The sequence below is a fragment of the Pristis pectinata genome, chromosome 34 (assembly GCF_009764475.1).
Source record: "Pristis pectinata isolate sPriPec2 chromosome 34, sPriPec2.1.pri, whole genome shotgun sequence".
NCBI lineage: Eukaryota > Metazoa > Chordata > Chondrichthyes > Rhinopristiformes > Pristidae > Pristis > Pristis pectinata.
The window spans coordinates 12985347-13001486 of NC_067438.1; the positions used below are offsets into that span (position 1 = coordinate 12985347).

At 49.0% G+C, this 16140-nt stretch overlaps 2 protein-coding genes across 2 annotated transcripts in view; both read right to left on the minus strand.

Annotated features, from left to right (window-relative positions):
* Positions 1 to 15549, minus strand: part of LOC127585889 (uncharacterized) — a 62127-nt gene extending 46578 nt beyond the window's left edge. The window contains exon 1 of the mRNA XM_052043604.1: positions 15539 to 15549. The gene's annotated coding sequence lies outside the window, so the exon portion shown is untranslated. The remainder of the gene's footprint in view (positions 1 to 15538) is intronic.
* Positions 222 to 9651, minus strand: LOC127585960 (uncharacterized). Its single transcript, XM_052043716.1, is given in 6 exon segments — positions 222 to 308; positions 310 to 976; positions 978 to 2579; positions 5368 to 6172; positions 7763 to 7889; positions 9613 to 9651. Coding segments are annotated over 6 exon segments (3327 nt in total).
* Positions 15550 to 16140: the final 591 nt, after the last annotated feature.

Below are 16140 nucleotides of genomic sequence, written 5' to 3' on the forward strand. Positions count from 1 at the left end.
GAAGTCATCCTCTCGCCACAGGCCTTCTCATACTTTTCTTTCAGCTCATTGTATGTTCTCTTCTCCTTCTTTGTTTTATACTCAAACCTGTACTTCTGATTGAAGTGAAAACTCCAGACACAGTTTTGGGGACAGACTTTGCAGTTCCCATAACAGTCCATTGCTGCACGTCCTCTTTTTTTAGCATCATCAGGAATACGACAGGGATAGTGGCAGGTGAATCAACATTTCTGACAGTTGGTTATGTAATTCCCAGTCCCACTGATATCCTCCTGTACTGCAACTGTAATTTCAACCTCATACTCAAAAGTCTTTATTTGCATCCAGTTCAGTCTGGTGTTGGTTCATAACCTGCTGCGTTTTCCTCAGTTCCTCCATTTTGGTCAGCCCGACTCGGATCTTTATTTGCAAACCCTCCACTGCAGCCTCCAGCTGCTGACGTTCCTTCAGAACCTCTCTGGTCAAAAGTAAACTTTTTGCTTTCATTGTGTTCAGAGCCCGAAAGAATTTCATCATACTGTTTGCTCCCATCTTCCAGAACATCGCATCAAAGTTATCATCATCCTCTTCTGTGTTCCTGCTGTTATCGACACTTCCCATGTTTGCAGAGTTTCCAGAGGCTGGACGCTGAGCAAATATGGCAGAATTGTTTAACTTGAAGTATACTGGCATACCGTTTTCATCTTTGGGACACGGTATCTCAGCTACTTTCAAAGCCTCTAGAATTGGAGGACGCTGTCCATCTGCGAATGTCACCAGTACATGAATGCTCTCTGCAATATCTTTGCCAAAAATAGAAAGAATTGAATCGAAGATATATTTCTGTGTGTGAGTCAGGCGAGCCAAAGAGGCTTGAGCAACAAAACACACGGCATCGATCTGATCAACACCCTGTTGGGAGGTGAAAAACTCACGGATGTGGTCAGTGATCTGTTGATCTCGGCTCATCCCCCTGGTGTCTCCGAATCCAGGCGTATATGATAGTCAGAGAGTAATGGATTTTAAATCCTTTCTGATGGTGGAGCTGGTAGGCAGTGATGGAGGATGTCTGACTTTCAGCCTGGGATTTTCCTGTCTCTTCGTGTATTAACATGTATCTGAAGTCGTCCGTCCATTCCACGCCCAAGATGTAGTTGATCATCCCATTGATGAGGGTCGTTTTCCCCGACCCTGTTGCTCACAGAACCATAATTGCCTTCATTGTGCATTTTATGTTGCGTTTTCCAAAAGAACATTTCTCAAGGTGTCTGGACTGATCAAACACTTCCTTCTGCAGGTTCAGCTTGTAAATGGAAGGGTGTCCTTTGGATACTAATTTGGCTTCTCTGTGAAGTTTCTGGGCTATTCTGGTTGCTTCATTTCCTATCTTTGCTGAAACTGCTTCACTTGGTGCACTGGAACTTGCTTCTCCACAGTCAGCAGACACTCGGACTCTGTAGACTGCATTAGGTTTCAGACCCTTGAAATCATAGTGACATTGGCTGTCTGTTGTCTTGTCTTCCTCCCACAGTCCGCCCTCCGTGTTGGACCCAACTGCTGTTTCTTCTCTATACTCAATCCTGTACTGAACTATTTTGACATTAGCTCCAATCTGTCTTGGAGCATCCCAGAAGAGCGTTGCTCTGGATGAAAAATCCTGCAAGACCGGTTTACCAGGTGGGCTTGTAGGATGTGTCATGGCCCTGCAGCTATCACTCACCTTGCTGACCCCTACCTTGGTCACTGCTATGTATCGGAAATGATACTCCTGGTGTAGCTGTAACCCAGATATTGTGACGGAGTGGGATTTATCAGGTGTATGCAGAGTTGACCATTCCTCCAGCCACCACCCTCTGTACTCTACCGTGTAACCAACAATCTCACCAGAACCATGTCTGGGTGGCTGTAACTGCAGAGTCACACTGTCATGTGTGGTTCCAATAGTCTTAGGTCTCTCAGGCTGTGACGGGGGTTCAAAGCACTGGGTCTTCAAAGACCATCCTTCACAGAGGTAAATAGACGCTCCTTGGTTGCTGTCATCCTTCACAGCAGCAACAAGGAATTTTATTTTCCCATTTTCTTTGTTAGCTGTGGCAAAATCCAGGAATGACTGACATTGGTCCTTCATTTTCTCATTTGTGGACGGTGAATTAAACCACTGTTCACTGTGTTGTGTTGCACAGGCTTCATTAGCAGGAGTTGGTGTCTGCATTTTCTGATCTGTGTGAGATCGGAGGTAGTCGATTGCCTTTAACAGATAGAGATCCTCCGGATGCAATGCTGTAAATGTGAAGCAGACGACATAGTCTATTGCTGGATTCATCACTTCTTCATCCAACTCTCTCCTTGATTTTACAATAGGAATATCATCCAATACCTTGAGGTAAAATCTCATCACCCTAATTTCCCGTTCCTTGTGATCCAGCCATGTGATCAATGACTGGTGTTTGAATGGTGACTGTTCCTTGTTCTTCAGTATATCCACAAGTAATCCTTCCTCCTCCCCACCTCCCCGGATGGACGGCAAAACTCTGGCTAAAGTCCTCTGGAAAACCAGTTTGTATTCCAGACACATCTCTCGGAATTGCTGTATCCTGTCCCTGATATACAGTATATAGGAAGGATAGGAGGGTAGGCAGAGGGGGAGGTGTGGCCATGATGGTTAGTAGCGATATAAAATCAATAGAAAGGAAGGACATTGGGTCAGAGGAGGTGGAATCCTTATGGGTGGAGCTGAGAAATAGCAAGGGTAAAAGAACAATAATAGCAGTCATATATAGGCCCCCGAACAGCAGTCAGGAAGTGGACCATAAGTTGCAGATTGAGATAGAAAAAGCGTGTCAGAGTGACAATGTGAAGATAATTATGGGGGATTTTAACATGAAGGTGGACTGGGAAATGCAGCAAGGCGGTAGTACTCAGGAGAGTGAGTTTGTGGAATGTCTAAGGGATGTTTTTCTGGAGCAACTTATTGAGGAGCCCACCAGGGGATCGGCTGTTTTGGATTGGGTGCTGTGTAGTGAACCCGAGGTGATTAGGGAACTAAAGGTAAAGGAACCACTGGGAACAAGTGATCACAATATGATTGAGTTTAGTTTCAAGTTTGAGAAGGAGAAGCTGATAACTGGTGTATCGATATTTCAGTGGAATAAGGGAAATTACAAAGGTATGAGAGATGAGTTGGCCCAAATTGATTGGAGGAGTAAGTTAGCTGGAGGGACAGCAGAGGAAAAATGGAAGAAATTTCTACAGGAAATAAGGACAATGCAGGACAGATATATTCCAAGAAAAAAGAAGGTTTTGAATGGAAAAAAGGCACAGATGTGGATAACAAGGGAAGTGAAGGATAAAATAAAAGCAAAAGGGGCGGCGTACAAAGTAGCAAAAATTAGTGGGAAAACAGAAGATTGGAACGATTTTAAAAATCTGCAGAGAGAAACTAAGAAGGTCATTAGGAAAGCAAAGATGAGTTACGAAAGGTAGCTGGCGGACAACATTCGGAAGGATTCTAAGAGTTTTTTTAAATACATAAGGAATAAAAGAGAGACACGGGTTGACATAGGACCAATTGATAACGGTGCAGGAGGTATTATAATGGATGATAGTGAGATGGCAAGGGAATTGAATGAATATTTTGCATCGGTCTTCACCGTGGAGGACATAAGCAATGTGCCCGTTAGTCAGGAGTCTCACGAATTGGAGCTGAGTTCAATTGAGATTAATAGGGAGAAGGTGCTTGGAAAACTAAAGGGGCTTAAGGCTGATAAGTCTCCCGGACCGGATGAGGTGCATCCCCGGGTTCTGAAGGAGGTGGCTGTGGAAATAGCGGAGGCATTGGCGATTATTTTTCAGGAATCGATAGATTCTGGCATGGTTCCGGAGGACTGGAGGGTAGCGAATGTAGTTCCGTTGTATAAGAAAGGTGGGAGGCAGCACAAAGGCAATTACAGACCTATTAGTCTGATGTCAGTGGTGGGAAAATTATTGGAGTCTATCCTCAAGGAGGAGGTTACCGAATACCTAGAGGCGCAAGGCAAGATAGGACCTAGTCAACATGGTTTTGTGAAGGGGAGGTCCTGTCTGACCAACCTATTGGAGTTTTTTGAAGAAATCACAGGTAGGGTGGATAAGGGAGAGGCGGTAGGCGTTGTGTATTTAGACTTTCAAAAGGCCTTCGATAAGGTGCCTCACAAGAGACTGATTAATAAGATGAGAGGTCATGGAATTATGGGCAGGGTAGCAAAATGGGTGGAGAATTGGCTGGTTGGCAGGAAGCAAAGGGTGGAAATAAAAGGATCTCGTTCTGGTTGGTTACCGGTTACTAGTGGTGTGCCGCAGAGGTCGGTGTTGGGGCCTCTCCTTTTTACCTTGTACATCAATGATTTGGATGATGGAATAAATGGTTGTGTGGCTAAGTTTGCGGATGACACCAAGATAAGTGGAGGAGTAGGGAGCATAGAGGAAATAGAAAGAATGCAGAGGGACCTAGACAGTTTAGGAGAATGGGCAAGGAAATGGCAGATGAGATTCAATGTTGAGAAATGTGCAGTTGTACACTTTGGAAGTAGAAATAAGCGGGTAGATTATTATCTAGAAGGAGAGAAGATTGATAGTGCGGTAGTACAAAGGGACTTGGGGGTACTCATACAAGATACCTTAAAAGTTAACCACCAGGTTGGATCGGTGGTTAAGAAAGCGAATGCTATGTTGGCATTCATCTCGAGAGGTATAGTGTATAAAAGTAAGGAAGTGTTGATGAGGCTCTACGGGGCGCTAGTGAGGCCTCATTTGGAATACTGTGCGCAGTTTTGGGCCCCGCATCTTAGGAAGGATGTGCTGACGTTGGAGAGGGTTCAGAGGAGATTTACGAGAATGATTCCAGGAATGAAAGGGCTTAAGTATGATGAGCGTTTGTCGGCTCTTGGACTGTACTCGCTGGAGTACAGAAGGATGAGAGGGGACCTCGTAGCGACATTTAAAATGTTGACAGGTAAGGATCGAGTAGATGTGGCTAGGCTGTTTCCCTTGGTGGGCGTGTCCAGGACCAGAGGGCACAATCTTAGAATTAGAGGGTACAGTTTCAAGACAGAGATGAGGAGAAGTTTCTTTACCCAGAGGGTGGTGAAATTGTGGAACTCCTTGCCACGCACAGCAGTGGAGGCCAGATCAGTGGGGGTATTCAAGGAGGAGATAGACAGATATCTAAATAGTCAGGGTATCAAGGGATATGGGGATAAGGCTGGCAAATGGGATTAGAATAGTTTTTTTTTTCTCTTTTTTTCCCACCCCATTTCTTTTTCCCTTTTCCTTGGAGCAGACTCGATGGGCCGAATGACCTGCTTCTGCTCCCTTATCTTGTGATCTTGTGATCTTGTGATCTCAGGAAACTGAATGGTGACGTTGTCATTCATCATATCATTGCATCTCTGCACTGTCTCATTCAACTGTTCCAGGGCCTGCTGGCACTGATTGACCAATCCCATGCTTATCTCCCTCACCAGCTGAATAGCTTTTGAGTCTAGTTTATTGAGAGGGTAGAGCCAGACACTCACGGGCACTGAATTCTCCCCACCTGATCCCAGTAAACTTGGGAGGCTTGCATATATACCGATGGCATCCTGAAATGTGGTGAGGTTGCTTTTCAGTGAGAAATCCCCATAAAAGGTGCAGCTAAATTTCTCCGAATGACACTTCTGTTCTTCTGTCATTGTTAGGGCTGCATCACCCTGAATTGCAATCACTGGAAGACATTTAATTGTCGCCTCCATATTACCCTGAATATCCTGCATGTTCTCTGCTGAAGAAAGCATCTGATCAAAGACAAAGAAAGCCTGGGCCCCATACAGCACTACTGTAACGACATGGGTTGCTGACCCTTCGTCCAACACACTCGAGTAGGCAATATTCTGTCTCCCTAAGTGGCTCATCGTCAGTTGTTCAAACCTGGTTGTTGTTTTGTACTGAAGGGTAACACGTGCCTGTCTCTTTGATTGCTTTGAGTCATTTAGATATTTTGCAGACCCTTTCACCTCGACTAACCCACACAGGAGACTGGCTTTCAGTGATCCCGACACATTGAGTGCAGCGGCTTTCTCCTCCATGGAGTCTGATGCAATGATGTGAAACTCAGTGCTGGGCTGAGCACAACTATTAAGGTTGCTTTGCAGTGTCTTTAAGTCCCACAAGGTGACACCTTAGGAATGAAATGGCAATAAAATTTGTAACATTTAGTTACGTTGTGTAGATTAATCAAAGCGAGTAATGATTATTCAGTGGACTGATTTTCTGCGCTGGTTGTATTTTAGACTGAGGTACCACACTTTAAGCTAACGGGACTCATTAACTGCCAGGTTACTTTATCTGCCAGAACATTTCTCATCACCCCTCAGCCAATTGACACCACAACTGCTCACCAGCCGAGCCCCAAACAGGATATCTGTTCCACACCTCCGTGGTGTGAATGTCACTTGCCACTTCTCAGCTTGTGCCTGGATCTTGTCCAGGACTTACTGCATGCAGACACAGACTGCTTCCTATCCCATGGAGTTGAACAATGCATAATCATCAGTGAACATCCCCACCTCTGGCCTTATGGTGGAAGGAAGGTCACTGCAAAAGTTATTGAAGATGGATGGTTCCAGGAAGCTGCTCTGGGAAAATCTGATGGGGAGTTACTGATGGTTTCAACTGCATGGATCACAGGAGACAGACCCTACGAGTGACACGTAACACAAGACCACTCTCTGTCTCACTGCCACATTAACCCATTGGCCATCACCCCCTCAGACATGTTCCCTTTCTCCTTCCCATCTCTCCCCCACCTCCTCTGCTACTCAATTGTTTTCTCTCTTTCCCAATTCTGACAAAGGATCTCTGACTTGAAACGTTCTCTGCTTCTCTTTCCACAGATGCTGCCTGACCTGCTGAGTTTGGCACCCAACCTGTGGCAATAGACTGAAGAGTTAATAGGCTCTGTATGGGCCCCAAAATCTCCTCCACTAGCCTCCCATTGTCACCTAGGATACATCGTCTGCCCTGAGGATTCATCCACCGAGGCATCCTTTCTAATAATGAAATGTCCTGGAGTTTCATCATCACAGTTACTGATTTCCCCAACCGTGTGCTTGTCCTTGGTGAATACAGACTTGCGGGATCAATTTCAGTCCTCACCTTAGTGGCTTGGTTCCATGAACAGACTTTTTGTCCCCAATGAGCCCTACACTTTCCCTGGTTACCCTCTTGCTCTTAATAAACCTAAGATCCGGGGGATTTTCCTTAACCTGTCCGCTGGTAATATTTTGTGTCCCCTCCCCCGCCCTTTGTCCGGCTCATTACTTGTTTAATTTCACCACCCAGTGAACTTCCTGAAGACCCTCCATCCCCCACTCACGGTTCCGGTTCTCTATACCTGTTCTTTGCTTCTCTATATCCGACCTTCAATATCCCTTGACCTCCAAGTTTCCTTGGACTTGCTAACCTTGTCTTTCCTCCTTATGGGAAAACGTTGGCCCTGACCTTTGTTTGCTTTCCTCTTGAATGCTCCCACTTGTCAGATGGAGACTTACCTACGAGGAGCTGCTCCCAGTCTACTTCTGCCAGTTACGTCCGTATGATATTGAAATCGGCCTTACTGCAATTCAGGAACTTTATTCCCAGACCATCCTGATCCCTCAGCATAACTGCATTGAAGCCTACAGAGTTCTGGTCACTGTCCTGAGGTTTGTAACCGGAATCTACCACACTGCATTGACCACTACTAATTCATGTGATGGTATTCCAATACCTGGGATCAGAGTGTCTGACCGGCAGTCGTACAGCATTCCCAACTGGAACGGACTGCCCAGAGTGGCCAGTTCCCTGATTTCATTCATCACTGCACCAGGAGCTGGAGACCCAGGAAACTCAGTGACCTGAAACGGAAAATGTAATGATAAATAAAAAGATGAATTCAGTCGGCACACATCAGGCAACGTGTTACAGATGCTCCTGTTTAGAGATGAAGTATCTGAGAGTGGGCTCTGGATGTAATACACTAAAACACTGATATTCCGGTATCTGCTTGCTCATGAGTCCCCACTGTCTGCTGATCTGTCCACTCATGAGGTCGACTGTATATTACTGGAAGTGTACAAGTGGTGTGTGGTGGGAGCCAGGGTCCAGAGGGTTTTGCAGACTTAAAATATTCATAAAAATATGCACTAGAAAGTTGTATCTCACATCAGTACAGTCATTGTACAGACACATCAGTGTCTGTATATACAAGTTGATCAGTATCATTGACCCTGTGTGCAGTGAGATGGGTATCTCAGGCAGCGGGTCTTCATGTACACATTTGAACAGCAGTGTAAGAGACTCTCCAGCTAATCTTGCCAGTGAGAGCCATCAGTTACTTTTTTGGCCCCCGTCTGCACCAGTCTGAACTCCAGACCTCCCTTCCAGTCTCCCGTGCAACGCTGGCATTGTGTCTCCTCAGATCCAGTCACTCTCAGTTACCGACCGTCGTGGTATTCCACCCCTGAAACAAGTTCCCCGTCCTCTCCTCTGCACACGGCCTTCGTATCTCCGGGCTAATTTTCCTTTCATCGGTCTGAGCATCTTCCCCCACATATGTGCACGGCTGCCCCCAGAACGCCTGTCTGAATGTCCCGGGCCGGATTTCCATTTCTGTCATGGAACTGAGGCTCTCCAGAAGCCCTTCGATTTGCTGGTGTGGCGGTGATATAGAACAGGTAACGATACAGCGCAGGAACAGGCCATTCGGCCCACCATATCTGCACTGACCATGACGCCAAATAAACTGATCGTCTCTGCCTGCAAATGGTCTTTATCCGTTTCTTCCCCACCTGTTCATTTATCTGCCTGAAGCCTTCTTAAATGGTGCTGTTTTATCTGTTTCTTTCACTTTCCCTGGCAGCGTGTTCCATATACCGACCACCTTCTGTGTAAAACAACTTGCTTTCTAACTCTCCTTTAAACTTTTCCCCTCTCACCTTGAACCTTTGCCCTCTACTATTTGACGTTGCCACCCTGGTACTCTATCTGTCCGATCTCTTGCCTTTCATGATTTTACTTCCATCGATCAGCCCTCCCCTCAGCCTCCGAGGCCCCAGAGAAAACTACCACGCATGTTCTAGCCTATTAATCCAGAGGTTGAGGCGACCAAATTAGCAGCTCACGGCTGTGGGAGCAAGTGTCGCCACGCCTTCGGCTCCAATATAGCACGCCCACAATTTCCTAATCTGTAGGTTTTTGGAATGTGGGAGGAAACCGGAGCACCCGGAGGAAACCCACGCAGACACGGGGAGAACGTACAAACTCCTTACAGACAGTGGCCGGAATTGAACCCGGGTCACTGGCGCTGTAATAGCGTGACGCAAACGGCTACACTACCGTGCCGCTGTAGGATTTTGAAAGGATCTGTGGGAATTTTGTACAATGCTATGATCTGAAGGGAATCCAGGAAATTTGGGAATATGGAGATAAATTGGAAAATCAGTATTCATGTCACTGAGATCGATCCATTCAGATCTAGAAACCTTCTCTGAGCGTTTGCATACAAGAATATGGTAGGCCAGTCGGCCCCTCGAGCCTGCCCCACCTATCTCAGCAACAGCCTGCAGAATTGGAACAAACCTTTCCTATTTCTAAACTCCAGCCGCTTTGCAACGCCATTTGCCGCCTTCTCTACTTCATACACCTGCCGACTGCCCTAATTCTGATTCACACACAGTAACACCCAAATCCTTCTCTGCTTCACTCGCTTGCAGTCGCTTCCCATTTGGATAAAAACCTGCCCGCTGATTCCTCTCAACGAAGTACAGGACCTCACACTTTCAAATGTTAAACGCCACTTACCAAGTTGTCTTCCACTCACTCAATCTATCTGCATCGTGAAACGGGGTCACAAGGTCCTCGTCACGACATGGCCCTCTGACCGACTGAGCGAAGTTCTGGTCAGCACGTGATAGGAAGGGCATGACTCCTGGAGAGGCCGTCGAGGAGATTCACCGGGATGTTGTCTGAGATGAAAATAAAGCCACGCTGGATAGATTGGGTCTGTTCATCGCTTCCCAGTGGAGGCTGAGGGGGGAAGGAAGGGGGGGGGGGGTTGCGGGTGGTGGTGAGAGACACACAAAATTCTGAGAGGCAGCGATAGGGAAGGCAGTGAGAAACATTCTTCTCTGTGGCAGCAGTAAGAGTTCTTATGGGGAAATCAGGAAGATTGTTGTCAACCAGGCGATGGTTGGAATCCGGCGCTCACTGCCTGAGGTGGTGGTGGAGGCGGAGACTCCCGGGGCAGCGTTTCCCTCAACCAATGTTTGCTGCACACGGCAGGAACTAATAATGTTCCTGTTTGCATCTGGTGTTCAGATAATCGACGTAAACCAGTTATTAATGTTCCTCGACCCGTCACTCTCTCCACTCTTATCAACCAACAGACCGCCATCACAGGGCATTTCTCCCCATTTCTCTTTTTTTTCCGTTTCTTTTTTTTTCTTTTTCCCCTTCTCTTTGGAGCAGACTCGATGGGCCGAATGGCCTACTTCTGTACCCTTGTCTTGTGATCTTGTGATCATGGTACTTTGCTTTACTCCGCGCCTCGGTTATTCACAACAAAATAATACAGTTCAGTAAGGCTTCCGCTTGTTTAATAATATTCAGGCAAATCACCACTGAGGGCAGCATTATAATGTTAAATATGACATGAACACTGCTGACTACAACAAACCCACGGGAAGCAGATTGTTACTGAGCGTTTACCGCAAGTGGAAACATCCATTCAAACTAACGACAGGCTTGGTGTCACACACACACACACACACACACACACACACACACACACACACACACACACACACACACAGAGTGGGGGGTGAGGGGAAGTGTGGGGTGGGGGGTGAGGGGAAGTGTGGGGGTGATGGGGAGACGGGAGTGGTTGTGATGGAGAGTGAGGAGGGAGAGGGAAAGGGAGAGTGGGTGATGGGGTGAGGGGCGTAAGTGGTGAGGGGGAAGTGTGGGTTGAATGGGGAGGGGGGGAAGTGGGAGTGAGGGAGGGGTGTGTTGGGAGGGAGGGGGCAGGAAGGGAAATGGAGCGATGGAGGTGGGGGGAGGAGGGAGGGTGAGGGGGTGTTAATGGGGAGGTGGAGATAATGGGGAGGAGGGAGGGGGAGGGGAGGAGGAGGGAAGAGGGAGGTGGGTAGAGTAGGGGGAGTGGAGAGGGGGTGTGGGGCGAGGGAGGTGTGGAGGGTGAGGGAGGAGGAGGGGCGGGGTGGTTGGGGGTCGGGAGGGGGGTGTGGGCAGGGGTGAAGTGGGGAGAAGTGTGAAGGGGAGGAGGGGGGAAGGGAGGAAGAGGGGAAACGAAGGAGGGGAGGGAAAGACAGGGAGGGGAGAGGGGGATGGAAGAGGGTCACGGGGAGGGGAGTGAGAGGGGAGGGCGGGAAAGGGAAGAGGGGAGTGTACGGGGATGGGATTAGAGGGAGGGGCGGGGGAGGAGGGGGAGGGGGGTTGGGGAGGATAGGGGCGGGAGGAGGGGGAGAAGGGGGGTAGAGGGGAGAGTAGGATTGGGAGGGGAAAAGGGGACGGGTGATGTTGGAAGGGAGGAGGAGGAGCGTGAGGGAGGTGGAAGGGAGGAGGGGGAGGGCTGGTGTGGGGGATGGGTGGTCCGGGGGGGGGGAGGAGGAGGGAGGGGGTAGGAAAGGGGATAGAGTGAGGGGTGGAAGAGTGGGGGTGTGGGTAGGAAATGAGAGAGAGGCCAGTATAGGGGAGGGGATGGAGGCAAGGGGGGAGGGGGAGGGGGAGGGGGAGGGAGGCTAAGGAGGGAGAGCTGTGTTGGGAGAGAGGGGGATGGAGGGAATGAGGGGGAGGAGGGGGCAAGGGAGATGCGGGGGAGGAGGGGAGGCGGAGAAGGGTGGAGGGGTGGGGGAGGGAGGAGTAGGAGGGGGGAGGAGGAGGGTGAGAGAGAGGAGGGACTGGCAAGGGGATGGGGAGGAGGATAGGGAGGGTGTTGTGGAGGGGGAGTAGGATGGGGAGGGAAGGAGGGGGATGGGGAGGGGAAAGGGGGAGAGGATTGAAGGGGAGTGGAGTGCAGGACAGGGAAGGGCACGAGGAGGAGGTGGGGATGGGGCAGGAGGAGGTGGGGGGAGGAGGAGATGGGGAGGGAGGGAGGGGAGGCAAGGGGGTCAGGGGAGGGGAGTGAGGTGGAGGGAGGGAGTGGGGGGAGGCAGAGAAGAGAAGTAAGGGGAGGAAGGTGGATTGAGTGGAGGGGTGGGGGTGGGAGGAGTAGGAGGAGGGTGTAGGAGGAGAAGGGAGAGGATGGGGAAGGGGAGTGGGAGGGTAGGGGTGAGGGAGGGCACGGGGAAGAGGGCACAGGAGGGGGTAGGGGAGGGAAGGGGGAAGGGTAGGGTAGGGGAGGGGGAGTGCAGGAGGGTGGGAGGGATAGAGGAGGGGGTAGTGGATGTGTGAAGGGAGGAGGGAAGGGGGAGGGGAGGGGAGGAGGAGAGGGAGAAGGAGTAAGGGGAGGGGAGGGTGAAGGGAGGAGAGAATGGGGACAGGGGAGGGGAGAGGGGGACGGGGAGAGGTGGGGGAGGGGATTGGAGGGGAGGGTGGGGAAAGGAGACGAGGGGATGGTGGGAGGAGGGGGTAGATGGAGGGGAGTGGGGAGGGGGGAGCGGTGACACACAACATTATGAGAGGCACAGATGAGGTGACAGTGAGCAACATGAAATCAGCGGAGGGCGGTAATGAGTAAAATATGTGCCAGAAAACAGGGTGAGAATCAAGTGAACACAGTTCTTGCTTTTAAACAGAGCGCGGCTTCAATGGCTGTTTTACCCTTATACGATCAGATGCAGCTAATCGTTGTGTCACTGCACGGACTTACTGTACAATGAAGTGAAGGTCCACTGGTCAGGGTGAAGCCCTGCCTTTAGCACTTTAAAACTAACTGCACTTTCCTGGGAGAAGGAACGAATCAGTAACTGCTTCCGACAGTAGTGGGAGCTGCCTCGTGTTTCAGCCTGTCTGAGGAAGTAAAGGGTTAAAAACTGTACATTACCTATAGCTGATAGAAAAAAAACCTCACAAGCAAGAGCACGCAAGCTGGTGACTCAATGGATAAGGTTTTAATTGCTGTGTCTGGGACCTTGGTTGCAGGCCAATACACCAGACGACAGGGGTGGTGGGTGTAATAAACAGACGGGAGGAAGCTTGTTTTAAACAATGAGGGTGAGACCTGTCTTTGAATCACTTGATTATAACTCAATTATGTTGGACAATAGGTGCGATGTCTGTCTTTGGTTCTCTGGGGTCTGACCGAAACTCGTGGTCCCGAATTCATTAAGTGTGTTTGACAATATCTGGCTAAATTATTGTCTGCTGCTTTGGACTGGAGACCTCCGATAAAGACTCTACATGAGAGTTTGAGGAGAATTCTTCTGCAGTGGATCAGAGAATCCTCTGTTACGCTGCTGCTGGGGATAAACCGTGACAAGGACCCTTGCATCTTTCGCCACACCCTCCTCGCAAACCTACAGCCCTCAAAGAGGTGGGCGACCGTCTCGGTCCTAGCGCAGTCCTCCTGGGGGCAGTGCGCGCTGGGAGTGAGGTTCCAACCAGCTGTTCCCGGGGACACACACAGACGGACATCAACTGTTGCTGGAAGGTCATCAACTCGGTGAAAGACGCTCTTTGGTCTGCCCAAAACTTGTTGGTCTTCCGGCACTGCGAGATGTCCGTAGGGGAATGCTGCCAGCTAGCACATTCCAGGCTGCAGGAGTACGTGCTGAAGGACGCACTGAAGCTGGGCGCAGCCGACGCAAAGGCTCGGTGGGGAAGGACTACAGTTTAGGGTTCTTCTGCCACTGGAGAGGGAGGGGCGGGGTCAGGTGAGAAAGCTCCTAAATATTGTAAATACGGGACCGGGTAGCTTCCAGGGAGCCACACGTGTGGCATCGGTGCTGTTTTTTTATATATATAAAAAGGTAACACTAATGAATGATCTGTACAAGAATGTAAAGGTTTGCACTGTTTTACAATTGTATATACCTTGTCTTTTATTATGAATAAAGTTTATTTTGTTTAAGAAACAGAATTCTCCGGCAGTATATTGCTAATAAACACGTTTTAACAGAATTAATCTGCGGCACCGTGTTACCTTGCAGCAGACAGGAGTGGGAACTTAAAATTCGGACAACACGTCGATTCCCAAATGCCAACCGCCGGTGTGAGTTTCCGACGGAAGTGGAGGGCAGGGGACATACGTCTGATTCGCTGTTGTTTTCTGACATTGGATGTCAATGCTGGACAGGCTTTGTAACTAATGTGGAGTCCAGAGCAGGCAACAGTGTGTGCAAACAATCCATCAACGTGACCTTGTTCTGATTCAAGGTAGAATGGATATGTTGCAGGGTAGAAAATTATAGCACCTTTTGGTAATTCGGCATCCTCGGGATTTCGGTGGCTCGGGACATGTGGATTTTCCGGATGACTAGATATTGCTTCTCTACCCAAGGCACACATACAATCACTTCTTTTTCGATGCTGCACAATGGTGTCATAAGCTTTCCAGTGAATTGTCAGAGTACAAAAGGATCGCGGGGATCGAGAACCTGGTGAGTTGAGAGGAAGCGCGGAAACGGGGTCTCGGTGAATTTCAAGGGAGCGCGGGAAACGGGGGTCCTGGGGAGTTTAAAAGGAGCGGGGAAATGGGGCAGGGGTCTCCTCAACCAATGTTTGCTGCACACGGCAGGAACTAATAATGTTCCTGCTTGCATCCGGCAGGCACGATAGCATAGTGGTTAGCATAATGCTTTATAGCGCCAGAGACCCGGGTACAAATCCAGCCACTGTCTGTAAGGAGTTTGTACGTTCTCCCCGTGTCTGCGTGGGTTTTCTCTGAGTGCTCCGGTTTCCTCCCACGTTCCAAAGACACATGCTATGTTTGCGCCGGAAGCGTGGCGACACTTGCGGGCTGCCCCCCAAAATCACTACGCAAAAGATGTATTTCACTGTGTGTTCGATGTATATGTGACTAATAAAGATCTTAACTTATGGTGTTCAGCTAATCGACGTAAACCAGTTATTAATGTTCCTCGACCCGTCACTATCTCCACGTTTATCAACCAACAGACCGCCATCACAGTGCATCCCGGTACTTTGCTTTACTCCGCGCCTCGATTGTTCATAACAAAATAATGCAGTTGAGAAAGGTTTCCGCTTGTTTAATAATATTCAGGCTAATCACCACTGAGAGCAGCATTATGACAGGGACACTGCTGACTACAACAAATCCACGGGATGCAGATTTTTCCTGAGCGTTTACCGTCGGTCAGTGAACAAGTGAAAGGCTGGTTTGTTCAACTCGCCCGCAAGTGGAAACATCCATTCAAACTAACGACCCGCTAGGTGTCACACACACACACACAGACAAACCCACACACACACACACACACACACAGACAAACCCACACACACACACACACAGAAACACATCCTCACAGACACGCCCTCACACGCACACTCACTCGCAATTAACAGATGGACATGAATGTGTCTCACTCACTGGTAGATGAAGCCTCCTTCTGCAGCTGACGGGGGATTGCAGCTTGTCGGTGGTACGGATGATCTCGCTGACAGCCCCCTCCGGCACCCTCAGCACGTCGGTTGGACTCGGAAACTCACTGGGGTGAGTCAGGGACCAGGCGAAGAACTCACCGACATCGAACCCAGGCCTGGTCATTCCACAGTGGGTGATACCTGAGTGCAGGTTGTGAGCTTTGGAAGTTGTGGAAGTAAACTAAAGCGTCAGGTGATTGTCTGAAACTGTGTAGCGAACCTCTGATTTGTTTGAAGCAGTCGTAATTAACAAAGAAGTACAGTTGTTGGGCAACGTCATTGTCTGGTCTGCTTTTAACGTGTGTTGTATTGAATTGGCAACAGCATGCACACACACAAATGTATAATGTACTAAATGCACACATGTGCATGCGTGCCCACATGCAAAAACGTGAGCACACACACACAAACACACACGTGTTAAATTGCAACGATTCAACAAGGCGGCTCACCTCCCACCATCTCGAGGGATGGTCAATGAATGCTGGCCTTGCCAGCGATGTCCCAAGTCGATAAATAAATAAATAAAATGTCACGATGCAGCTGTAT